Raw genomic sequence first — 26588 nt, 5'->3', positions numbered from 1 at the left:
CATAAAATGTTGGTTTGGTGAAGTATCTCATTAGGTCTAGAAGCTTTGTGGATCCCGGAACTTTTTATGCACGCTGAAGCAACGCAACGCGCAACGCGCTTACCACTAACCACTAACCGCGAGATTGCGAGCTGAGTCATATCCCATATTACTCGTAACAATAACTGACAGCGCGTAACAGTAAACGATACTCAGTTGGCAGTCGCCAGAGGGCGTACTCTCGGATCCGTTTCGATTAGCAATCGTCGTGTCAGTGTCGCATGTCGCATGTCCTGGCAGACGTACAAAGCCATGGTCTTTTCGTCCGACGTTTCAAAGGAAATGCGCTCTGCGGGATTTTATTAGGATTCGTGGAATCTCCGCGCGGTTTAATGCTTCGTGAGTGCGGGCTGCGGACTGCGGACTGCGGACTCACCGCCACATCTGCTTATATGACGGCTTATGACTGCGAACAATTTTATTAATAGTGCAGTTAGCACGATGAATGCACATGTTACTTCCACATCCCTCTAAAAGACGCCACAATCTCATTCGTTTTTGCTCATAATGCTTTTTTTTCTGTCGCCGCCCCTATCGTTTAATTTTTATTGCAATCTAGTCATTCTCTTAAAGGTTAAACATGTTTTAAGCCATAGTTATTTATTATTTTACTGTAGTTCTCAACAGTACGAAGATGGAACTACTTTTGTGCTAATGATATTTGAAGTTTTCAACCTCTTAGATTCTAGAGTTTAGAATAACCGGTCTTTTCAAAACTACCACAAATCGTCAGGTATGTTTTAAATGCCCGTACTTAGAGCGTTTCTTTCCCGCTTCCACTATCCGCAGTGGATACATAATCTCCGCTCGAAAGATGACGCTTCGAGGTCACCCTTCGCGAAATGGGACTCGGTTTCGTTTCCACTTTCTTTTTTGTTTTCCTCGGCATCGTCGGCCCGCTCCTCGCTCTCGCCGAGGCCCCGTTACGGGCACCGACGGGCCGCGGACCGCGGGCCGCGGGAACCGAGAAAACAAACTGGACGGCGCACGGCGTCATCTTCTGGTATAAACTTTACGATTGTAGCGTCTGATTTCTCTGCCGTTCGCTCGGCTTCGTCGCAGATATTGTGACGTTTTATTTAACATTATAGAACTAATGTAGGGTAATGAGGGTCGGTCTAGGCTTCTGTTGATCACGATTTGCTTTGAAGCGAGATATTGGCGAATATTGGAGAGTTCAATCATTCAATGTATAAATACAGGGTGTTCTCTAAACCCTGTCACATCCAAAACCACCATGATCAGTAAGGGCGAGAAGACATATTAGCATATTAATAAAAATATTTAGGACGAAGATAATTTTAAAAAATAAAATATTAAAAAGAACAAACGGTCGCTTACTTCTGCAGGGGAGAAGCGAGGGGGGCACGGCCGCGCGGCTAACGGTGTGTTAGACTCCTCCCTCCCCTATCTTCGCTTCTCCCTTGCAGAAGTAAGCAACCATTTGTTTTTTTAATATTTTATTTTTGTAAATTTTATTCGTTCGAATTTTTTTTTTTAATCTGCCAATATGTCTTCTTGCTCATACTGAACATCGTGGTTTCGGATGTGACAGGGTTTAAAGAACACTCTGTGTATATATAATATATGTAGCTTTAGCACTGGTATTTTGTAGGAATATTTTCTTGCAATTTTAAATGTCAAACACTTATTTTGTATTGCAAGTATGCACTTTAATTATTTTTTGCCAATTAACGCCGTATTTCGGCACTGCACTGAACGGAATGTAGGTACTAGGTACTCTCTTTCAAAAGACTTATTTATTTATTTATAAAAATACATGTGTGTAAATTGCAAAATAATTATTACGTATCCCTCAGTCTATGAGGCCAGGACCACTGTGTTGAGTTGGGAGTTGGGATACAACATAAGGCAAAGTAGAAGCATGCACATTATTGAACAGCAAAACTAAAAATTAAACATATATTTCATAAACATTTGGACAACACCCTTAATAGTTACTATATACAAATCTATGCAATATCTCGCATTAGTCTCTCGCAATAGTTCTTTCCTCAGCCAAAATCCAAACTTGTACACTTCTCCTGAAAATGTCTCGTTACTTATTTCCATCTTTTCTGGAATAGAGAACGCGATTAGGAAATCCAACCTGATTAGTTTGTATCTGTCAATATTCATTATATAACTATTAAACATTATTTTAGAATTCTTTTTTTTTCTTGTCATGAGATATCTGATGTGATTATTTAGAGTATTTTAGAAAAATCAACAATGAATTCAAACCATCAAATGGTAATCGTGTTGTGAACTGCAACTTGAGAATGAACAGTTGTATGTAATCCGCTTTACGAATATTTTAGTTGTTTCGGGTCTTACTGCCGAATATTAAAAATAAATAAGTTTCTCTCAAATAAATCAACAAATTATTCTGGACAAGCCGGTTCTTTAAAATACGTAGTTTGGTATTGATGTGAGTAATAAAAACAGTAGCGATGACGAAGACGCCGCATGAATATTGAGCGGGTGGAATGGATAAACCGATCGCGTCTGCACTGCACGCGGACACCTGTCCACTCAGTGTGGAAATGGAAACATCGACTACTGCTGCAGCTCCTCGTCCCCGGTCAGTCTACCTTCTCCCGTCTCTTCTCCCCTCGGTGTGCTTAGCTGGATAAATCCGCATTATCGTTACTATCGCCGTTCGTATGTAGGCAGTATCGCACATGCTCTATTCTGGCCGTATCATGCAGTCAGCATTGCTAATAATTAATTCGATAATCGCGCCCGCGACATCTGCGTGCGTGACAGTGTCGATGGCTGCGGACAGGTTGGGTCTCCCATCGTCCGCTTGACGACTCAACCACGCGGCCGCGCTCTGAAAACTTATAAAAATGACGCAATTAACTGCAATTGACTACTGCTTCTTTTTTATACGCCATCCACCCATTCTTCCAGCCGAGAGCGCCCGCGGCGCTGCATTAGCGAACCGGTCGCAGTTGACTTGCCAACCCGTTTTTATAAATAAAAATATATTGTTTTATGATTTCTTTCTCTTATTTTTACAATTTTCCCAGCATCCAGCCTATTGCGCCAGCATCGCTCGTTACGTCGTGCTACTTAAGCAAAGGAGATATTTTTTTTAAATACGGGTATCTAAAAACGAAAAATTCAACATATACATACCTACAGTGTGTATATAAAATTGAATTAATGTAAGCAATATACACCATAATATAATGTTTTAACTGTTTGTGTTTTCTTAATTTTTTTATCTGTTTTTTTTATATATATTTTATTATTATTTATGTTATTGTTTTTTTTTTGGTCAAGTTGTAAGAAATTGCTCGCGGCAACAAGTCCGCCATTTAACTATATAATCCTTTGTTTTATTTTTGTATTTATCAAATTTTATATTATGGACTAAAAAGATTTTTTAAATGTATTCTTATACAACATATACAGCGGGCTTTGGAAATAGACGAATCACTTAGTTGTAAATATACGAGTACTGTTCAACAATCCATTTTCCATAATTTATAAAAAATAATAATATGATTTCGGGCCTTTATAAATAGAAAATCACGACTTTGATTATTTTAAAATAATAAGAGAGATATTATCGAGTCTCGTATTCGATGTATATTTGAAGAACTAACTGTAATTATGCGTTATAATTGGAATAAAAATAAAACGTCGTTGTTTTTAACCGCCTTGTCTTCCCGTGATATAAATAATTTGAATAAAATTTTCGATAGTTTTAAATTGACACTATCTCTTAAGCGCATTATCAGCTTAAGAAAAATTGTGATACAACTTTTAATCGCCGATTACGATTAATTACTTTTTAAAAATTATTAGATGTAAAATAGGTAGAAAACAGATTTAAAAAAGATTGTACCTTGGCACATTAAAGTGTGTTAATTCCATGCCCAGTTTACCGTGTATTTAGAATTACTGTCGATAAGTACTGTCAAAAGTTCCAAAGTCAACTTTTTAGTCGCATTGAATGTTGATGAGTTTATAAGGGGGGGTTTACTGGTAAAAGTACGAAAGTCGACAATCGATGTCATTATTTCATCATCAATTTACCGAAGAACGTTAAATAATTCACAGAAAAACACATTTCGTTGTTAAACAAAAACAGATTTCAAAATTGACGCGATGACCATTTGTGTGCTAACTGCCAACCTCATTTGCAAACATAAATAGCGAACACAGATGTTTTTTCAAAGTTGATTATACATGCGCGTACGAAGGATTAATAATAGGTGTATTTTGATCTCAATCTGTCGCAAGTTTGATCACACTGCACTGCGAATGTATTATCAAAACAAAGCAGAAAAAAAAACATTTTTTTCACGATGATTCATTAAAAATAGAATTAGTATGGCACGACAAAGCTAAAATTTAATAAAAAAGTACCTGACATGACCATCCGTTTAATTTTTTAACTTTTACAGAATAGTATTTAATCTATTTTACATTCTAATCTTCATTATAACGGTGTATAAGGCACGGAATTAGTATAGGTATCAATGACAGCATGTCTAAAACATTATTTTTAGAAGGTAAGATACATTCTAACGCTTCAGGTACCTATGTAGGGACTATACAACATTGCAGTGTAAAAACACATTTTTAAATAAATAGTTTATGTCATTCATGCCGGGAATTGAACCCTATAGCTTTTTTGTATGGTAGGCGAACGCTCTGCGAGGCGGACAAAATTATACAGGAACCTCAGTTTACGCTGTTTAGAAATAACACGTTCCAAAAATTATATTTGAATAATTTTTGAAGATTAATTTAACACCGCGTTATATGAATATAATGAGGAACTTCAGTGTTTTTTCATTTGCTAATAGACTACTAAACTAAGCTAAAAAAAATATATAAAAAGGGAAAGTTTTATCAGCGCTATGAAGTTTTGTTTTTCTGAAATTACTCCGCGTGTGACGTCTCAAGTTCTCTTCCGCTTCTCCTCGGTCAGTTCCTCCGATTGGATCGTTTTGACATAACGTAAACCGGAAATCTTTCACGACTCTCTTATTATTGGTTTATTAATATAAACGAGTGACGTCGTTCGAAGTAGTTAGTTTTTGTTAAAGTATGTAATTTTTTTTTTGTACGTTTTGAAGAATTTTTGTCTTACAATTGAATGCTCTAATTTTTACCCCACGCAAGAAAACTTTTTTGTATCCAGTTTCCCGTAGGACTGAAGTTCCTCGTATACTTTTAAAAAAATCTAAGTAACAACCCGCTAAAATTCTATCATAGAGGCTTGTCAGCAGGTAGGAAAGAAAGGGTATGGAAGGAAATTACGAATAATACACCAAAAAACCCACACCAAAAAAAAAACATCATTTCCTACATGCCCTGCATCACTCTTTCTCTTGGCGTAGGTATAATATAATAAATTATGATAGAGATAATAAAAATTATCTTTGTGACGATTTTTATTTTAAGTATTTTGATGTTATGTTATACCTAATTAAGAAAAAAATTAAAACACAATAAACAGTTCAAAAATTCATATATTTTTTACACGGTACTTATGTGGATCGTATCACCCGTGTATAAAGAGGTTCCAGTGTATATTAGAATCGAGTATTTTTTACTATAAAAACAAAATGATGACGCGATATGCGCGAAAAATTGGCGATTTGGATTTATGAATACGGGTCATAATATGTTTTGAAAATACTCGATGTGTCGGATGATAAAAAAATTGTCGGATGATAAAATGTTTGTTCTGATTTAACGCGGTCTTTATCGATTTATAGGTTTAGTGATCTCTCTGTGATAATAAGTACCTAATAATAAAATAATATATGATAAGCAATAACTTTTAGTAAATAAATATTTATCGTGACAAAGTGACGTTCAAATGAAAAATCGTACGTGCGCAAGTGTTCAGCGAGGAAATAAGTGTGATGTGTGTTTATTGAAGTGGCAATAAATAAATGTGAAGTTGATAAAATATCCACTCAAAGTGATGCGTCTAACCGAGTGACCCGACGATGCTGACGAAGAACCAATTGGATTATATCAATGTTGCGATTTTGGTATGAAACTATTTTTGCTATGAATTTTGCATTTCATTTTCAGGAATCGACCAATTTACGAGGATTTTGTACGAGGACGATTTTTCGCAAAAATATTTTTCTTTGCCTACTAAAATAGTTTATTGACTGCTCTCGCTTTTCAAACGTTATTTAATATTAAATTAAATCTTTCACGGATTATTTTATTATGTTTGGTTATTCATTATAAATAAAATAAAACAACTTTGTTTTTAACCACTTATTTTCTGCCAAACGGGTTCAAGCTATACAAGCTTCCCTATCATGGTGTAATGTACTAGTAAAATTCCTTGACAAGGAAGCTTGTGTAGTTTCGAGACCGGACGGTAGGAAATTAACAGTATAATTTTAAACAAGTGGTGAAAAATTAAATTGTTATTTTTCATTTCACTTATTATTTACTTAATAACCGAGTAATTTCAGAGTTACTTCGCGGTCCTTTATAAAGGTATAATTTATAAATGAATATAATTTTAATTATTAAAACTGTGTCTACATAAATCTCTATTGCACGCGGAGGTAATAAACCGAGTAGTATTTTAGTGTTTGTTGAGATAAAAATACATTTTTTAAATAATCCAGTTAAAAAATAATTTCTGTGTAATTTCAAATTTAAATTTCTTTTTTTTTAACAATGTTTGATTATGTCCAAATGCTTGCAGACTGGCTGGATTTCCTCCCTAGGGAGTTGTTCATATTTAAATTTATTCAAGGCCCATAAAACAAAAAAAAAACAAACAAAAAATATCGATAATATGATAACAATAATTGACTTTCACTAGATTTATACACATCGATAATGTTAACAAATATAGTATCTAGATTTTCATCGTTAAAAGTTACAGTTTTCCAAAAATTTATTTTGCTTTACAGTAATGTTTTTTATCAATATTTAGTCATACTATAATTCATTATCAACGCGTTGTTTAAAGATCAATTAACTCTTTATCGTATCAATCCAAACGCGAGTGTTGATAGTTAATGTTGATACATATTACATATTACATATCCTTATCCTTCGCTAGCAACGAGATACGATTAGCATTATCATAGTTGAAAACAAATATGGCATACATTTTACTCTCAGATATCGGAGTTATCATTTATTATTTGTTTAAATTATTTCAACTTTTCATTGTCAATTTCCTACAGTTTTCTTATATTTATTTGGAAAATGAAAACAATACATACTCGTATTTAACGAAGAAAAACCACTGCACTGTGATTTATTTAATACCTGCGGTGCTATTCTGAACCGCTCTCGTGGCCGTAGAAAACACTTTTACATACAAACTACGCGAGATAAAAGCCTTTCCTTCAGCCGCAAAATCGTTTGGAATATTTTTTTAATTATTTAACTTTTTGTACATAATGTTATTTGTACATTGGCGGGCTTATTGCCAAATGGCAATTTCTTCCAACCAACCAATAAAATAAAAGTTTTATTTTTATAATTCAAGTTACAGAACATGTTCAATAGAAAGAAAAGATTAAAAAGCTTAAGATATATAAAAATATAAATAAACGTATTTGTTTATAAATTACCTTAAATCAAAACTATTACTCAATGGGAAAAATTACCTTAAATCAAAACTATTACTCAATGGGAAAAAGGAAAAAAGAGGAAAGAGGAAAAAGGAAAGGAGGAGAGATTAAGGAAGAGAAAGGAGATGTTTCTTCAGACGTGATTTAAAGAGAGGTAATGTTGTAACATCTTTGATGGTGGATGGGAGATGATTCCACAGTCGAGCCGCATGGACACTATATGAGTTAGAGAAGAAAGAGGAATTGTGGATGGGTATTAAGATCAGTATCACCCCTGGGGTGGCATTCTGAACGCAAAAGCGCCCGTAGAAAACGCATTTTTAACGCGTATTTACTTACTAAATACACGCTAACAGAGCAATTTCTTCAGAATATCAGCCCCGGGGTGCAAGTATGAATCTTATCGCGGGGTAAAGAATAACAGAATTTAGGGAACATTTTTTACGTGCGACAACACTTCATGTGAAACCAAACTTGATGATTTTTATTTAGAACATTATCGCGACCTTAAGCATTACCCAAAGCACTTTATTTGGTTTAATTGACCAAACTGTATTTTTTACCGTTTTTTAAACAGTTTTATACATCATTTGGCGTGTAATTATCAGTGTGGCCATGTATGAAGCGTAGTGTGTCTGCATGCAGAAATAAAAATACCCAAATATATTTTTATCTTCCCCCGCGATACATCCATAATAGCACCCCTGGGCCCCGATTACAACGGAAAGTCAACATAGTTACCTTCGACTGTCTATAAAGAAAAACCGATATTTGCGTACGAAAATGAGTATATTTGCGTGAACATTTAAAGTATCTTCGTCGGTTCCCTATAATTGAACATGTCTAGAAGAAAAAATTGTATGCATATTCTGCTTTTCACACAGAAACTTAATTTTACTTTGTACATAAAATTGAAGATAAATATTAACTTCCCATTGTAATCGGGGCCCTGGGACCGTATTACAATGTGAAGTTATCAGTTATCTTCAATATTATCTGTAAACTAACATAAAACATGGGTAAGTACAATGTTTTTTTTTTAACATGTTTGAAATTACTGGATACGGACGGAGAGATACTTTAAATTATTTTATACATTTACACACTCTTAAATATTTTTTCAAGATTTAAGCAATATTTTCTAATTGCTACACTTTTAGATTGCCTTTGTTTATTGTCATACATAAATTTCGATTACATTTTACAGACAACTACTTTATGACCGCCAACTTACCACGTACTATTATATAACGGCCACATTGAAATATTTAGTGAAATCATATTTATAAACGCGAGTATCAACGATTGCATTGTACGCTCGAATCATTTAACAGGGTGAATCATTTACTTACACATTGTTATTTGTGAGGTCAGAGGTCAATCATTATTACAACTGTCACGATCCGTGAATCATAGCGCGCACTAGGTAGTATCGGTATTGGTAAGTTGTCAACCTCGTGGTCCAATGCTCGACGCGTTTGCCTACCACGCGGGAGGTCTCGGGTTCGATTCCCGACATGAAATATTTATAAATTTCACATTTGAAGCACTAACTTTGTGGTTATTCATTATAATAAAATGTCTTTGTTTTTAACCACTTTTTTTTTTTTACCGACTGGTGTCAAAGCTACACAAGCTTCTTTGCTAAGGTATAATTAACTAATGAATCCAATCATATTTTATTCTATCAATATTGTGCTTCATAATTTTTTTTTATTATTCAGAAAACATGCAGTCATACATAGTAAGTATTAAAAACAACAATTTTTTTAACATAAAAAGACCAATTAAGTTTTCATAAATTATGCAAAAGATATAAACATTAAATGTGACAAAAAAATATAAATATAAAATTCAAGTGAGAAAAGAATAATTGTTAACATTTGCGTTTTCCATAGAGGTTATCGTTGGTAATAAATAAAAATACCGAATGCACACTCCGAGCCATCCACGCACACACACATGAATGAACGCACATATAAAACATACACAAACACATACATTACATGCGGCACATATGCATAGCATAAACCACTCAAGATGCACATTCCCAAATAATCGACCCCATGAAGAAATTTTCTGTATAAATGCAAAGTGCAGTTAAAAATGTCTACATCAATACCGAGTCCATTATAATTTCTACAGGTACTTCTAATGAATAAATTCGAGGTATAATTGTTTTTACAAGTTTGTATATAAAAAAGGGAATTTAATCTGGTATAGCGAAGAGGACAACGGAAACCAATATTTCGTAAAAGATACGGCGAATCAACCATATTATTTAGAATGGAATAGAAATATGGAACTAATAAATCAAGTCTCTTCGTCTTAAAAGGAATAGGAAGCGCAATTTGAGTTGGATACGCTCAAAACTAGACGGGAGTAAAAAGAAGTGATTAAAAACAAAATTGTTTTATTTATTTTATTATGAAACATTTGAATTAAGAAAGTGTTTCTACACTAGAATGTTTCATAGTTTGTGGACTGGCACCCGAAGCGTAAGATCGATCATCTTGCATTCATGTAGGTGTCCCGATGCAGTGCCCTACGTACGTCGGGTGCGAAAAGGGAAAGTAGTATGTTCGTAGTTTATATTTTGATTATTTGTTGGACCGGTAGGTGTACGTTATTTTAACTGCCGAAAACCAAAATAACTCAATGCTGACTGACTATTTACCGTGTTACTGGGCGCACCCAATTAACGGCACATAGCGCGTTGTGCCTCGTGGAACAATACCGGCAGAAGTGCAGATGGAATTCCGAAGTGGGTGTGGACTAAGTATACATCCATTGTCGGTCATATTAAGGTATTATAATTATAATTTTTATTGATATGGTCACTTGTTCTCTAAATCATTGTAATAAATTAACAAATTGATTAATTTAATTTTAATATTTTGAACACGTGTAAAAACTACATTAAATTTTAATTAGTATGAATGTATTATTGTTTTCTGATTTTTCTTTATATATCCTATGTTTTTTTTTCCTCATTTACTCGTATTTACAATTATATAAACTCATATAAAACAACTACAACAGTGTAAGTGACTCTCCAAGCACAAGAGTCTCTTTTTTTTGGAGAGTTACAGTGATAACATTTACTAGATTTGTAAAAGTAGATGAAAAAGAAGACGTGTACCTTTTATGAAATTTATTAATAAAAAATATTTTAAAAATCCTCAGCATATGATGACAAAGTACAAGGTTTTTCTTTAATTACAAATTTAAAAAGGTGAAATAAAATTCATTTATTTATATAATCACTTTGTAAAGCGCCCCTGAGGTATTATATTACGAAAATGGCGCTACATAAGTTATCCATAATATAATAATTATCAGAACACCGTGGGTCCGACAAATATCCACTCGATTCCCCTTTGCAAATTTTTTTTTTGAGAGTAACTACGTTGAAAAAAAAAAAGAAAAAAAGAATTCATATCAATCCACCAGATCCACCCTAGTTTAACCGTGTCGTGTCAATTTGGACGATACTGAATGGGCCCCGAATTGTTATTTTTTGTATCGAGAAATAAACACAGTATATTGTATGAAACTGTAAATCAGCATGGGTGATCTAACACCTTTTTTTACATCTCGTTTCATCCGGTCTTGAAAATTTATCGCATTATTAATCCGGAGGTTGGTCGTTTCAGAAAAAAACGCACGTTTTTTCATCTCCCCACACCGGCACCGTCCACCGGGTAGTGTCTGTGTCTGTGTCTGTCTGAAGGACAGTACGAGGTACGAGGTGCGAGTCAGCCGAACCCTCTGGAATACCGAGGCAATTTATCTAAATTAGCGTCAGGTTTTGACATTTTTTATCTCACGAAATGAAACATTTTTGAAGGTGAAATAAGCGCACATTTAGTTTCTGGTTGTTAACCTAAGGTCTACATTTAAAATTTAAAAGCTGAATAATCGTTATTTAGTTGCCGGCCATACAGACCATTATTTTTAAAGGTTTTTATGTTTTAACTGTTCGATCTGATAACCGACAACAGTACTAGAATCGCTTCCACTGCTTGGGTTAGGATGTCTTAGCGAGGTACTTTTTTATGGAAAATAAAGTCTGTACAATTGCTTAAAGCACGTAGAAGCTAACATTTTGAAATGTGCACCGAACAGTTTATTTGCTTAGTCATTTTTGTTTGAATTCGAAGGATTCTTTCGCTATGGCATGGTGATCGTAGAGCAACGACGAATGTGCGAAAAAGGTAACTAGATACGTTCAACACACCATTATAAAAGTGCACAAAAAAATATAAAAAAATTGCATTGAATTAAAATAGCACTGTAACGTCCACTACCGTGGATTATACAACCTCGCGTTTTTCCTCTCAACATTATTTTAAATTATGTTACGAGTCCCTGCCGTTTTTTATCTTAATGACCTGTAATTACTCAATTACATCGTGGGTTCCAAAGGGTTGGAGGCAGGTGTTCGCCGTTCTCTATATTTTTTTTACTACCTCGAAAGGTTTCCCAGCGGCTGAGATTCTGTGTTATTATGTCATCTGGTCTCGCGCGAGGGTTTCCTAGCCATCAGCGTGTAGTATGCAGGTACTCGTGTTATCGTGTCGGTGTGTTGTTTCTGTATTCGTATTGTTCTTGTGCATGCCAGGGACCCTCACTCCCACCCTCTCCACCTGTGTAAATGCAAACCTGAGACTGGTATTTTTACCTAATTTCATTATAATAATCAAAGAGCTCGTTTTAAAAATCTCAAATGTCAAAAACGATATGTTTTTTAGGTAAGTGTTTAAACTGAATACCTCGACTGTTTTTAGTGCAAACTGTAAAGAAATTAGTATAAATAGTTGAAATAAAAATACAATTATTTTCAGATATTGTATAGTACTTGAACTCTCTATATTTGGATTTGTAAAAATATTCGGATAACACTAACCAAAACACCTTTTGAACTGTCAAACATTGAGTAATAGTGGCCTATAATATAGTGGCAGAACTGCTAATTAAGGGACATTAATTTGTTGTTTTCATGTAAATTGACGTGATTGTGTTTTTACAAAAACACCGTATTCTCAACAGTGAATTTGAGTTGCATATGATTATTTAAGAAATATTTGGAAAGAACAATTGTATTGGCTCGCAGACAGAGAATATTAAATTCAAATATCATGTTGGGAAGTATAAAAAGTTATTCTTTTTCCGATATGATATATTTACAAAAATAAACGAAAAACCCGCATTATAATCAAACCACAAAAATATTTGAAAAAAATAGTGACTCAAAATCATATTTACAATATTTCTTTATTTATTATGGAAATTATAGCTTTTTAACAAAATCAAGGTACAAGAAAACAAATTTAAAAATAAAGTCCAATTACAGATTTCAAATTAATTTATTATGAATACAGAAGGAGAGGGGAATTTTTAAAATTATAATTAAGTTTATTAATATTAAGGTTTGTAAATGAGTAGTAATTTTACGCAACTAAACGGGTGACAGCTCCGCTAAACGCGTAACTAATCCCCGGGAGTCATTTTTTCGAACCAATTACTTCAAAATAGCCGAAACTACTCCAAAATGTCGAAATATATATCGACAGTGATTAGTTTAATCAAATTTATTCCCATATAGGAAGATATATGAGTTATTTCACAGCTGGACAAATTTGTATCGTCAGAGAGCAAAGCGTTAATGTAACACGATGTTACGGCATGGTTTCCAGATGATTTTTTTAGCCGAGTATTTTAAGAATTAGTTCCGCTGTTTCTTCACGTTTGAAAAGGCGATTTCATTTCAAGTATAAGGATTATCGTGCATTTATTTCGCTTATCGGGCTATGTATAGCGTGTGAGCTCGCCAATATATGACAGTAAAAATTTTATTGTCTTTGAATTTCCTAGAGTTTTAACCATCGAAAAAAAGAATATTGCAAATAAAATCAACAGACAATGGAAATTTGATGTGTATTATTTTAATAGATTGTTTATAACAGAAAAATACATAGAGATATATGCATTTTTATTTTTTGTAATAAAAACAGTCTAGTAAATTCGAATAAATAAAAATACGCTTTATATTAACAATATTAATTAAAATGCAAAAATAACTTTGAATACTTGAAAAATAAATATTACTTAGTGTTACAAACATAATTTAAAAAACGGATAGCGATTAAAAGTAAAAACTATCTTTAGTTTAATTCTTATAGCGACAAATACATAAACATTATAAAACAGGAGTTATACAAATACAAAAATAATATTGTAACTAGGTGGCTACCTACACGGTTAAATTTCGAAACACCACGCAATTTCTTATCTCGGCTACGCTATGTAAAATGAAAAAAAATATTTAAATTAATAATTTCATCACGTCATGAAGTCGCCCCTGGGTAGCGCCTGCTAACGTCAATCAACAAAAACATCCTCGTTTTAATTACAATATTTCGGCTACGCCATAAATCTCTTTTTTTAAATAATTTCTCACGTCACAAAGTAGCCCCTGGGTAGCGCCTGCTAACGTCAATCAACAAAAACATCCTCGTTTTAATTACAATATTTCGGCTACGCCATGAATCTCTTTTTTTAAATAATTTCTCACGTCACAAAGTCGCCCCTGGGTAGCGCCTGCTAACGTCAATCAACAAAAACATCCTCGTTTTTATAACAGTATTTCGGCTACGCCATGAATTTCTTATAAAAAATGTCAAAACGTCACAAAGCCACTCTCTGAGTGTCGCTACTGACATCATTTACAAAAACATAATTATTTGTGCTTTTTTCAGATACGCAACATTTTTTTTAAATACACCTACCTAACCGATAAAATACTATTAGTAATTAAACTAAGGTGTGCTTTAAAGTTCCGTATGGCCAAATAATATTATTTATTTACTTATTTAATGACATGTAGTTCAAGCATTGCTGCATTCACGTTGCTTTACTTCTGAGAGCTCAACTGCTATGTTTTTCTATGGTTATGTTAATGTCATCTGTCATGTATTGGCGAGCTCACAGGCTATACTTACGCCCGCTTATCATATAGTAAATAATCCATAAATATATTTCTTTGTCATCCTGAGAATGTGTGTCACGCCATTGCCGTTTTTATCAGCTACTATTGCTATTGTGACTACGTACGTAATTAACTCACGATGCTGATTCCATTACCAGAGGAAACCGTACTATCTTTTATCTGTGTCTTTTTCTGGTTTATGTCGGTTGCGGTTCTCGGATTCATTCTGTTTTTCAGCGTTGTCGCTTCGCGCTATTGTGTTGTTCAAGAATTACATTTATCAGAAACAATACGCCGGACGCTCGTCGGTGTCGGTGTCGGTGTCGGAGTATCCATCGTCTGGTGATGGAATATAGAAAATAGAGGACGTGGCACTTAAAATAATAACTGCATCCGACACGCTGTTCGAATGAATTATTATTATTTCTGTCAATTCTCTTTTAAACATAAAATTCATTTTTCGGAAACATTGCTACGCAACAAAATCAAGAATTCCTCTACTCCTAGCGTCATTTAAGATGGTGCAAATATTGCGTTGCTCTCAATAAATTTTATACAAAATGAGATAGCGAATAACAATACGCTGCAATTTTATGTAAAAAAGAGATGCAAATATTTCTTAATTGATATTTTTAACATTTTGGGTTCTCGCAACGCGGACTCTCACCTGCATTCGATCCGAGGGAAGCGGCCGATCATCACGACGATCGGTCGCGACGTTGCCGCTCGGCCTCACGAAGGCCGTCGCTTCGGGCGAAGGGCCCCCGACCCGGCAACGTCGCGCGCCGCGAGCGATGACGCGGCCGCACAGACACACTCCCAATTTCGAATTCAAAAGGCGTTACATTTACACTGTGCGCTCGTAAATTGTACGACGAGTATCGACTGACTAACACATCCGCGTTTTCTATGTATCTCGTAGGACAATATAAATATTATAATGCGCGCACACTCTCACACGAGCCGTGCGTGTCTGTTTTGAATAAACTGTAAAAAATTCTTCATCTCGTTGCATTTATTTGTTATCAATGGCGACTGGCAACATTGTCGACGGGATAATTTTAATTTGGCGGTTTCTCTGCTGTAAAGGTAAGACCCTCGACTCACGCACGGAAAGCTCCGGGTTCGATTCCCGGCGAGAAAGCAAAAAATATTTTTCTCGAGCCTTGGTATTCTGAGCTATAATTCACCTCTAATAAGGAACTTAAGTCTCACGGGAAATTGTACACAAAAAATGTCTTTTTATGCGCTTTTATGTCAATTATACTGCTAAGTTTTTTGAAAATGTACGAAAAAAATATTAAAAACGAACTACTACTATCGTCACAAAAATTCGGCCATCCTGTTTACGGTTAGTGTCACCCGACATCGCGTCAGCTGTAAACTGTCAACCGTCAGCTGTCAAGTGTCAACTTGCCACCCCGGCCGACGCGACGCCGCGACGTTCGGGCGAGCGAGCCCCGACCGATGCGGCGACGTCGCACGTGTCCAGCCAATGCAAAATGCACTAATGTTAGACAAACTCAACATCTGATCCTTTCAGTGTTGTTTAGTCTCTTCATATCATTTTGGCAGATTAGACCGAGAGACCAAGTTTAAACAAATATTGGCGTTTTTCGCAATCTTGTAAAATCTGTATTAATATTTTGAGTAGTAATAACTGCATTGAACCTTTAGCTTCAGACACATTAGCGCGGTACACTACCACATGACTACGACCCTACTTGAACCAACCAGGGGTGCTATTCTGAACCACTCTCTCGACACGAGAAAATAGTTTTTCTCGTGTATTTTGTATGTAAATATACAAGATAAAAAAGAATACCAGCCCTGGCGAATGATTTATTAACATAAAACTTAAATGTTATGTTTTTCAAGTAAACGTTGTAAAACAGTTTCGTTAGAAACGTTAGGCGTTAGTCATTTATGCGATTTCAAAATATCATATGTATTGAAAATGGAAATTTCCAACGTTATCTAGCGCTTTAAGTATTGATTATGGATTATTCGTTATTCCATTGTCCGTATTCCGGATTGATGTTTCCTTTGTGGAGAATCCGTTCCGATCCCTCGTGTTGGCATTATGGGCATGAGCCGTGTAGAGCTGTTCGGCTTCATTCATTACTAATCTGTTCCTCCTGTCTGTATACATTACGGCGACGGGAGACGGGAGACGGGAGCTCTGATCCGCTGCCTCCTCTCGCACTGCCAAAACAAAGAATACCGGTGTTTGTCTCGGAGATAATGGATACGGAGCTCGTACTGATGAAGGATCGGGAGATAATCCTCGCATTATACGAGCACCCGCACCGTGGAACCCGAGCAAAACTAAAAACGTAACTAGAGTCAAAATATAGAGTATCCAGACATAATCCAGAGAAATCCGTCACCCAAGTATGTATGTAGAAGATATAGAAATTATATCGTCTTTTTGGTTCTGGAAATCGGCGCTTGTAGATGTCGAAAAGTAGAAAAAACACTCGCTTAAAATTTCCTTTATTTTTCTCTCAAATTTAGAAGTACAACAGTAACAAACAGGGCGTAGATGTCGACTGCGAAGATAAGGCGTATGAAAGTAGAGGAAGCGAGGTCCGTATGCACAGACAGAGTAATACGGCGTTCTGTCCTCTCCGCCTACTCCCGCGGGGGAACGGCGCTATCAACACTCCACTGATCCAACCAACTGTTTGACTGTCTCTTTAACCTGACCTTTTATGTAGGAGAACAATTAGTTTGTTGTAAAGAAAATGACCGGCGCCAAGACGCGCCACTTAAAATTAATGTCGCCTAAAACAAACGACATATGTATTTCATAGTCCCTGGACTGGTACCTGAAGCGTAAGACTGGTCATCTTACCTTCGCGTAACAAAAATGATCAAGATACAATGCTATTGGTGCACCAATATAGTCCCCTATGCTTCATTAGGTGCGGTAAGGGAATGATGATGATGAATAAGTAAACTAAATTTTTTTTACTCGACAGTATTTTATAGACTTGATTTCTGATATTTCGCACTACTTTATGATGCTATTTTTTACATTTATCTCTTTACCATTTACCGTCTTTTATTATTTTAGAAACATAAATTGCGTTAATGACAATCGTTAATTGAATAATTAGTTCTTACTGGTTACACGATTCAAAGGTTTATGTTTTGCCTTTTGGTTTATCCCAAACCCGACATGTCAGCTCCCCGGAGCCCGAGCCGAGTTGCCAACCTCACCTAATCCGCCTTTCTATAAGCCCAGATTAATGTCACTTGTATCCTTGGAATTCCTTATCACCGAGGATACAAATTACAACACGGCGACTCCACCACCGCCGCGTCCCGCAGCTCGTAGCTTCAAAACCGGTTGTAGCGGAGGAAGCGATAAATTCTGTTTTATTACTTTGTAGTCAGTGATCCTTTGCGTAGATAATAAGTACTACTATTAGTATTTAGGCTAGTCTAGTAACTAGTAAGTTAGTTGCCTTGAATTTTTTTTCTCAGTCGTGAATTCCCGCACGAGTCAGAGCTTTTGTTGAATCTATAATAATATCTTCATCAAATTTCCTTACGTATTTTATGTCGTGCTATTTTAGGTTTTTTTTGTCACGAATTTAACGTTTGCTTTATTTATTTTTATCTTCGAGAACTTCATCGTCACCTAAATGTGCGCTCTTCACAAAAAAAGCAGCTTATGTTTTTTAAAATATTTTTTTTTACGTTTTTGGTCAATGTTTAATTAGTCGCGTCAAGTCAAAATGTCTGACTCAACCGCATCCCTTCGGATATCGACACCTTTCATGTTATTGAAAGACGGTTCAGAGAGCATAGCTTCTTTTTACTCTAATTACTGGCTATTTTTATTTGACCGCTTTTTCATCTACAAATAGCATTGCTCATTTTGAAGTGCATGAAGGTGCGGTGAAGTTCTCGATTAGGGAAGAAGTCATTTGGTGCTAAGTTCATACATACATAGGTAAAATGTTAGCTTGCTACTAACACAGAAAATCAAATTAAGTGTTTCAAACCAGCCAATGACAGGTCATAAGCCCTGTTAATGCCTAGACTTCCATATTCCCTTCTCAAAAATATTTTCCCTCTCTGTTGAAATAAATTTAAATATCAAATTAAGTGCTTTAAAATAAACTATAAAGCATTTTTATGCCATAATTTCAGCATAAAAGAGTTATATGTCAACAACAACAACAAACCATCACGCCGTTTCCCCGTAGGGGTAGGCAGAGAGGATAGAACGCCATAACACTATCTTGGCATACAGACCTCGCTTCCTCTACATTCATACATCTCATGCACGCACGCCGATTATTCCTACTTTTGACATGTCCATCTTCAAGTATTTGATGGACTTGATCGTGCCATGTCTTTCTCGGTCTTCCTCGTTTTCTGCATCCATCAACATTTGCATCGTAGATCCTTTTAGCCGTTCTTTCGCTGTCCATTCGCTCTACATGTCCAAACCAACGCAGCACCCCTTTCTTGATTCTGTCAATAATGCATGTCTCAGCCTTACACACTTCACGGATCTCGACATTTGTGCACCTATCATACATCGTTTTACCACACATTCGCCTGAGGAATCGCATTTCGACAGCATTCAACCTACTTTCATCATTATTTTTCCAATTCCATACTTCGGTCCCATACATTAGAGTTGGAACTAGAACTCCGTTGTGAACTGCTAGTTTAGCCTCCTGCGATAAACATTTGTTTGCCAAAGTAGATTTTAGTGCACTGCTTACCCTGTTCCCGGCACTCACCCTCCTTTCAATATCTTTCTCGGCCTTTCTGTCCCTAGTAAACATACTTCCCAGGTACAAAAATTCTTCTACCTGATTCAGAATATCTCCGTTCACGCTGATCTCACATTTAGATATATTTTCATCCCTTTCAAAAACCATAACTTTCGGTTTATCAACATTCATAAGCAAATCGCTTTTCTTGCATACATTGTAGACTTTTGTTACCAAGAATTGAAGGTCTTCTTTCCTGCTAGCAAGAAGCACGGCATTATCCGCATACAGAAGACAGTTAACAGTTATACCACTCATTTTTTAGAGTTATATGTCATAGTTTAATATTATTATGCCATCGTGTCAACCGATTTACATGCTAAATTTGTTATAAAACCGCCACAATACATAAAAAATGAACCTGAAAGTGTTTGATATAATTGGTTCCACAGTTATTTAAGATCTCTTCTTGTGCATCCGCGCACTTCTTCTTTTTTGGGGGCCCGCCTTAAAGGAACTAAAGCACTTCAGACAAAGCGCAGTGTATTTTATACCAGTTTGAGTATAACTGCGCAGTCGAAAGGTTGTGTGTGGGGTGTCGCAATTTTTTTTAAAGATATTAATAATGAACGTCGAACCCTTCTCAGATGGCTTCGATTAAATCAACAAACCAATAACAAACTATTTTTCGTAGTTTTTTAAAGGATCAGTTTACTTATAACTTATTTTATTAAATAATATAGATGCTTATTGTTTAGAGGTCAAATTTTTAGGGAAGCATCGCTTCCATCCAATATATGGGCGAACCGCCCATGGCCTTGAATATTTTTTGTAATGTACATAAACGCATTGATAAATAATTGAAAATAAGGTGTGTTATTTAGTCTACAATGTTTCGAGTATGTCCAAATGTTGAACAGGGTGGATTTTCACTCTCTCGGGAGTTAATAAGATCTAAATTGACTACATCAGAGACAGAAAACATTTCTGAGAAGAGGAATACGCAAGTCTCGCCGTCGGCCTCGTCGTGTAGTGGTCAGCGGTCAATTAGTCTCGGGTTCAATTACCGGCACGTTTGACACACTGGCGCCTGAAGCGTAAGACTAATCCTCTTACCTTGATGTAAGAAAAATGGTCAAGATACGCCGCGGTTGGTGTACCAATCCAGTGCGGAATCCAATCCATCACCGTGTGCGGAAACAGAAAAACGACGAGGATGAAATGGAAGTCAAGGCATTCACAGAGCTTATGACCTTTCGTTGGCTGGTTTGAGTGGCCACTTTTCGCACTTTGAAATCTCTTTCCGTAGAGTATTGATTTCAATTGAATGACTTCTTTTAAACTGTCGTTATGGACTAATTACCCGAGATATAAAGGTCGCGTTATCGCCTATCGCCACTTGAATCCGTACACAGCACGTCGGTCTCGGGAAGAGATTCCCGGCGTATATAGAACGTAACTGCCGCGTTGTTGATGTCAATAAATAATGCAGAGATCCTATCCCGGTCTGTCGGTCTGCTCCGCGTCTGCTCGCTGCTCGCTGCTCGGCCCCCCGTCTCTTCGCAACTCCACACTCCGCCCGGCCAGGCGCAATGAACTCCGCAAATGGCGGACAAAGGTACGTCGCGCGATAGATAGCCGCATACTGCTCGGTACAATGTACATCAACCTCTATCCGCGTTATGTCTTGTATCGATTTAGTTTGACCCATTTCTCGGTCACCCTAGCACGCAATAATGCGACCTAACGGCCAATTCAAATTTCAACTGTAAACGTTTGTACGCATTTTGCGGTTATTTTACATTTCGCGTGTACCCGCAATCCGGCTCGAAGGACCATCGTGGAATTTATGGGCGGACAGGTTGAACAGTGAAACCGAAGTATACGTTTGATTATGCTTTCTTCATTCGGTTCCCGAAGGTGCCAAACTTTTAAAGAACTCGGCAGCTACGTAAAATAAGTATATAATATCTTTCGACGCTATTATCGGCTGTGCATACACTTACGTGTAGAAGTGAAATGGAAACCGGCAGAGGAAGGATGAAAGCAGAGTGAACGCGGTCGAAATTCTGTCGTAGACGAATGTATCGGAAATTGATGTTCGACGGGTTATAAATTATGAAATCAGCCGAGAGTGCAAATCTGAGGCAGTAATAATTTAAACAAAATCAGAAAAAATCACTAAGAAGGTTTTGTCTTGTTTTGAAAATGAATGGATGACGAAAGAATGGCGATAACGAATGGTAACGTAGAATGAGGACGACCGAGAAAGGCGTGGCAAAATCGGATAAACAAAAAGTCGGATCATGCCAAAAGCAGGCATTACCGAAAACCATGTGCATAAATGAAGAATATAGGAATGTGTGTTATGATAGACGTGTGTGGCGGTCCATCCTCTCTGCATACCCCTACGGGGGAATGGCGTGATGGTAGTATTCGTGACTATTACCGGGCTACTCGGCATCGTTGTGATAGATATAACGCAAAAGTAATTCTGTACCTTTATAACATTCAGATTATGGTAGCAAAAATCCATAAATATATTTTTGAATTCGTAGTTTTGTCCAGATTCAGTAGTAAATTTATGAAGCGTCATCCGAAAACTGACGGTCTTTGAGACTGAGGGGCCTCGGTCGGCCGGTCGCGGTCGGTTCTGCGTTCTGCCCGCGATGCTATCGGCATAAATCATCCAATGGCCCTTGGATAACATCCAACGCTTTGGACTCTCCGTCTCGAAGTGCTCCCATTTTGATTTATGGCCGTTCAAGCCGGATTCCGAACCGTTTCGGATTTTAATGCGCTCGGCATGTCGTAGGCGGGATGTTTCGCTAGTTTTGAAATTCTCCAGTTGTGTCGCGATGTCACATTTTGTGTTATCTGCGCAGTTCTGTATATCTGAAATTAGAACTTTAATCTCATTCGCGTCCTTTCCATCAACCGATAAAATAAATGAATCTACGAAAACGAATTCTTATTTCTCCCGCGACCCTGCTTTGTGAACTTGAATGAGAAGATGTTCTAATTTACTACGTTCTTCGCTATGTTTGTTTATATAAAGAAAAGTAATTGCGCGATTGATGTCGCGAACTATATTAAACCGAAGAAAAAAAATGCATTCAAACGGATGTTCGTTTTTTGAGAAAATTATAAAAAATACGTATATTTCATTATGAAATGGGTTGTAAATCTACTTGAATTATGTGGAAATACACATTTGTGTAATTTATGAACTTTTTTTTTTTGGAGTTAGAAACATAGTTTCCCCGATGCATCGACCTATTAATACATAGACAGGCTTATAGAATAAAATATATTTAACAGTAGTGGCATGAAAGCGTACCTATAGTTTGTTTATTTATACCAGGGCTGCATCGACGATCATGCATATGCTTTCAAAAATTGGAGGATACTTATTTTTGGTACATAAAAAAAAGTTTGTATTTTAACGTCAACAATCAATATACGTTTTTGGTGGATCCCAGTCAGATTCTTCCCTTAAATTCCTTATAATTTCGACCTATTTATTTCCTTCCACTGGATTTTGGGGAATGCAAAAATAATAATTACTCACGTTTATTTTATTTAAAAATGTATTTCTATCAGTGCATCCCTGTAACGAAGAAGAGCTTCGCAATTGCGCCGCTAGGCGTAGTTTGACGTTTACAAAAAACAATATTTATATTTCAATATGAATTGTTTTAATCTTTGTTTAAAAAATCACTCATGAATAAAATATTTACCGATGAAAAGTTACACAATTCCTTTTACAATGTTTATCCGAAAGGTTTTTACACACTTTCACGACACAATCAGCCGATTTGATTTTGATTCTAGACGGCACGCCCGGCGAACGACTAAATGCGCGTTGGGCATTAATAGTCATATTTTTTTAGGGCTCGGGACATGTCTATGTGTATTAATATGTCAATGCCCCGATGTACTAAATTTAATAAATAATCATAATCTGTGACGAAATTCCCACTTTTCTCTACCTCCCCCGGAAAAAAAAAGATTTTTAAACTAAATGACTTCGTATCCCATTCATAATTTTTTTTTTTTTTGGGAAAAAATGCATCACGTAGCTTTGTATCCTAACTATAATACGAACTTAATATACTTGCGATGTATATTAGTTTGAACGAATTTTATTAACGAGTGTTGTTCGTCATAGAGGAGTCAAACCAGTTGTGCAGATTATTTCCATTTGAGTATTGCAGGTGCATTTGATGTTGAAATTTGTATTAATTCACTGCTGAAAATAAGACGAAAAACTTGTCCGCTTAAAATGCCACTTTTTGTCAAAGGAAAACTGGATTTCACCCCCTCGGGAGGCATGAGGATAATGACTGTTAATCTTAATGACTCCCGAGGGGGTGAAATCCAGTCTTCTGTCTACAAACATTTGGACAAACTCAAATATTGTAATAAAACCAACTGGTCCAAGAAGTTAGGAATATTGTTTTCAGGCGTTGCCTAGTATGTGAAATGATTCAGTCAGATGAATCTATTCGCAACAATAAAGGTTTCGGCTCTTTAACTTCACTAAAATCAACAAATGGAAGAGTTGAAGAAATATGGATGTTCAAACATGGTGAATGTTACGCAGTATGTAAAGTGGCCACTTAAACCAGGCATTGACAGGTCATAAGCCCTGTAAATGCCTAGACTTCCATATCCCTTCTTTAAGGTATTCTCCATCCCTGTTGTAATTTGTTCAAAGAAAACTCTTTGCAAACCTAATTTTTAAAAACAATTATCCTTACATTTTGCAGTAGGTACAGATTTAATTTAATTTTATTTATTTATTTCAACTCAATATTTTGAAGGAAAGCATCGCCTTTGTTTCGGTCCCGCGGTCCAGTTTTAGTGCTGTGGACTCCGATCAGGAGTTACGACGTTCCTACCCGGGTGCTCCACCTCGTTTCTTAATTATGACTAAAAGGGAAATAGTCTCGAAATGTATTTTTTCAATAAAAAATAAAAATAACAGTACTTTAAGTACAACATCGTGAATTCATTTGAAAACCTTTCGGTTGCGCATTCGTGTTTTAATAACTATAAAATATACTATTGACTTTAATTACACCGATAGTAGGATTTGAAAGTCAAACAGTTGTCCATATTTAAGTATATTTTATTGATAATTAATACTTTAATGCGAACTCCCTGGATTGGTCAGCTTTTTCCACCATTGCATACTCCGCACTTTAAGCCAGAAACGTGTTTCCTCTTATACTAACGTTTTTTATTCAAAGAATCGCTCGGAATCTAAATCTGCAGGTTTCTCAATATGGCCGCGCATTACGCCTCAAAGCCTTCCGTCTCATAGAAATGGCACCTATCGGCGGAACGCTAATGGTCGCGTTCCTACCCGGGGCATTGAAATCGTCCGGCATAGTTGCTCGCGAAAACCAGTAACGCTAATAACTCGATCCGGACTCGGTACTAGTTTCTAGAAAACCGCGATAGAAGCTGATCCTCGCTCGCAGAAGTTGCCCGACCGGTCTACTGGCTTATTCATCCACATCCACGTACTCTCGTCGCATTCTCGCCTCGATAATACGTAATAGCGCATTTTAGTATCAGATTTGCCCCTTCTCCGGTACGGTACCGTTATTGAAACGATGCGATGGATGCATATCACTCGGTGCTCTTCCCTTCGGTACTTTGTTATTTTCTATAGTCCACGTCTACTGGTCCAACAGCGGCATTCTGCCTTAGTTGTAAATGTTGAAACGCCCTTCTCACTTGCAGTCTTAAAGTCTAGAAAATATTGCATATTGCCCTAAACCTATGTACGGTAATCGTTTTCTAAATTGTAGAATAAGGTATGTATTTTATGACTAAATTTATCTAGATTAACTGTGCGTACCTCTCTATTACAAGTGAAAATCTGACGGTTATAATCCAGAGCATAAAATGTCTACATGGAAAAAATTACGCCAAACCTTTCCTACGGCTGACAACACGGATATGAGTTTACCGTGTGGGCGTAGGAAAGCTTAGATGCCGTACGGTCTACCGAGGTTCCGGGTAAACAATTTAAACGCTCGAATTTGATTTATATTTATTCTAAGAATAAGAAAAATCATAATTCTTATGCGAACGTGTCAAAAAAATTTCAATTAGTTTAAATGACAAAATATAATATTTACCTCAATTTTTAAAAAAATGCGCAAGTTGACTTTCGGCCAATACCAAAATGCGTCATTTTGGATCGAATGACTGAATTCGTGATAGCAAATAACCGTATTACTGCGCTTCTGCCAGTCCTTTTTATTTTTCGTTCGAGGATTTGACTTCGTGATAATTTCACCCGACGGCATTGGCCAGAGACCAGCGGTAATTCCTCGTTCCTCTACCATTCCGCGCGTGTTTGTCTCAGATTTCTGGAGTGCGCCGAGACCGGAAGTGAGTTTTCTCCATAGCGGAAGGCGGTCACCGGGCCGCGCTTCCTTCCCCCTCCCTCACCCTGTACAACCCGTCGCCCATTGCTCACCGGCCATTACGCCTAACGAGCGCTGTACGTGTGTGTTCGCGGCACACAGTACGCACAGCGCAACACGGCACAACACAGCGCAACGCGGCGTCTAAATGGATAATAATGGGTAATGATTCGATTTTAAACACAAGTTGGCAGCCGCGGGCTATTATTGCGAGTATTTCCGTCCGCGTTCTCCGATTCCCATGGGTTTTACTTTTCATTATAATTTTTGTTTACCCCGTACCATAATTTTAATTCTCATTGCTAAAGTACAACCTCTTAGACCACTGCCGAGTGCTCATGGGCTATGTAAAAGGTTCGGAGTTCTAATGCCGACGAGGCCGGACAAGGTCGGCTGAATCTGAAGCCTATGTCAGTTGCCCCCAAAAAGTTTATAATAAAATAATGGTCGAATTTTTGTCCAAGTGGACAAAATAATTCGCACGAAGAAAAGTAAGATTAAACAATCTTTTACACAATTATTTCACTTTTTTTGGTGCATCCGGCTTTAAGACGGTATTTCTTTTTGTAAAACAACATGGATCAAAACATAAAGAAACGCGTTAATTAAAAAAAGTGAGGTCTCTCCAACGGGTAGTCCCGCCTCCCGCCTCCCGTCTCCCGTCCCGGGTCTTACGGGATCCTACTTCATTTATTGATACCGGTTGTATGCGTAGGTAGAAGTTACCAGATTTGTATACAAACATCAAATAATAATATCTGTAGTTCGAAGCTCCCGAATTTAG

The 26588-nt window shown here is 36.6% G+C and overlaps 1 protein-coding gene across 7 annotated transcripts in view; it reads left to right on the top strand.

Annotated features, from left to right (window-relative positions):
- Window positions 1-26588, top strand: part of Smr (nuclear receptor corepressor smrter) — a 426844-nt gene that overhangs the window by 286073 nt on the left and 114183 nt on the right. The window contains exon 1 of one of the 7 annotated variants that reach the window (XM_088226006.1): window positions 5784-6065. The exons of the other annotated variants lie outside the window; for them this stretch is intronic. Within the exon in view, the coding sequence (XP_088082132.1) occupies window positions 6052-6065 (14 nt within the window). The 5' untranslated portion in view covers window positions 5784-6051. Of the gene's footprint in view, window positions 1-5783; window positions 6066-26588 lie in introns of those variants that run through there. 7 annotated transcript variants of the gene reach the window in all.

This window comes from Micrasema longulum, unplaced genomic scaffold, assembly GCF_059751315.1.
Source record: "Micrasema longulum isolate JH-2025_06_02 unplaced genomic scaffold, ASM5975131v1 h1tg000403l, whole genome shotgun sequence".
NCBI lineage: Eukaryota > Metazoa > Arthropoda > Insecta > Trichoptera > Brachycentridae > Micrasema > Micrasema longulum.
The sequence above is the reverse complement of the archived record's forward strand: the minus strand, read 5'-3'. Positions and strand labels throughout refer to the sequence as shown.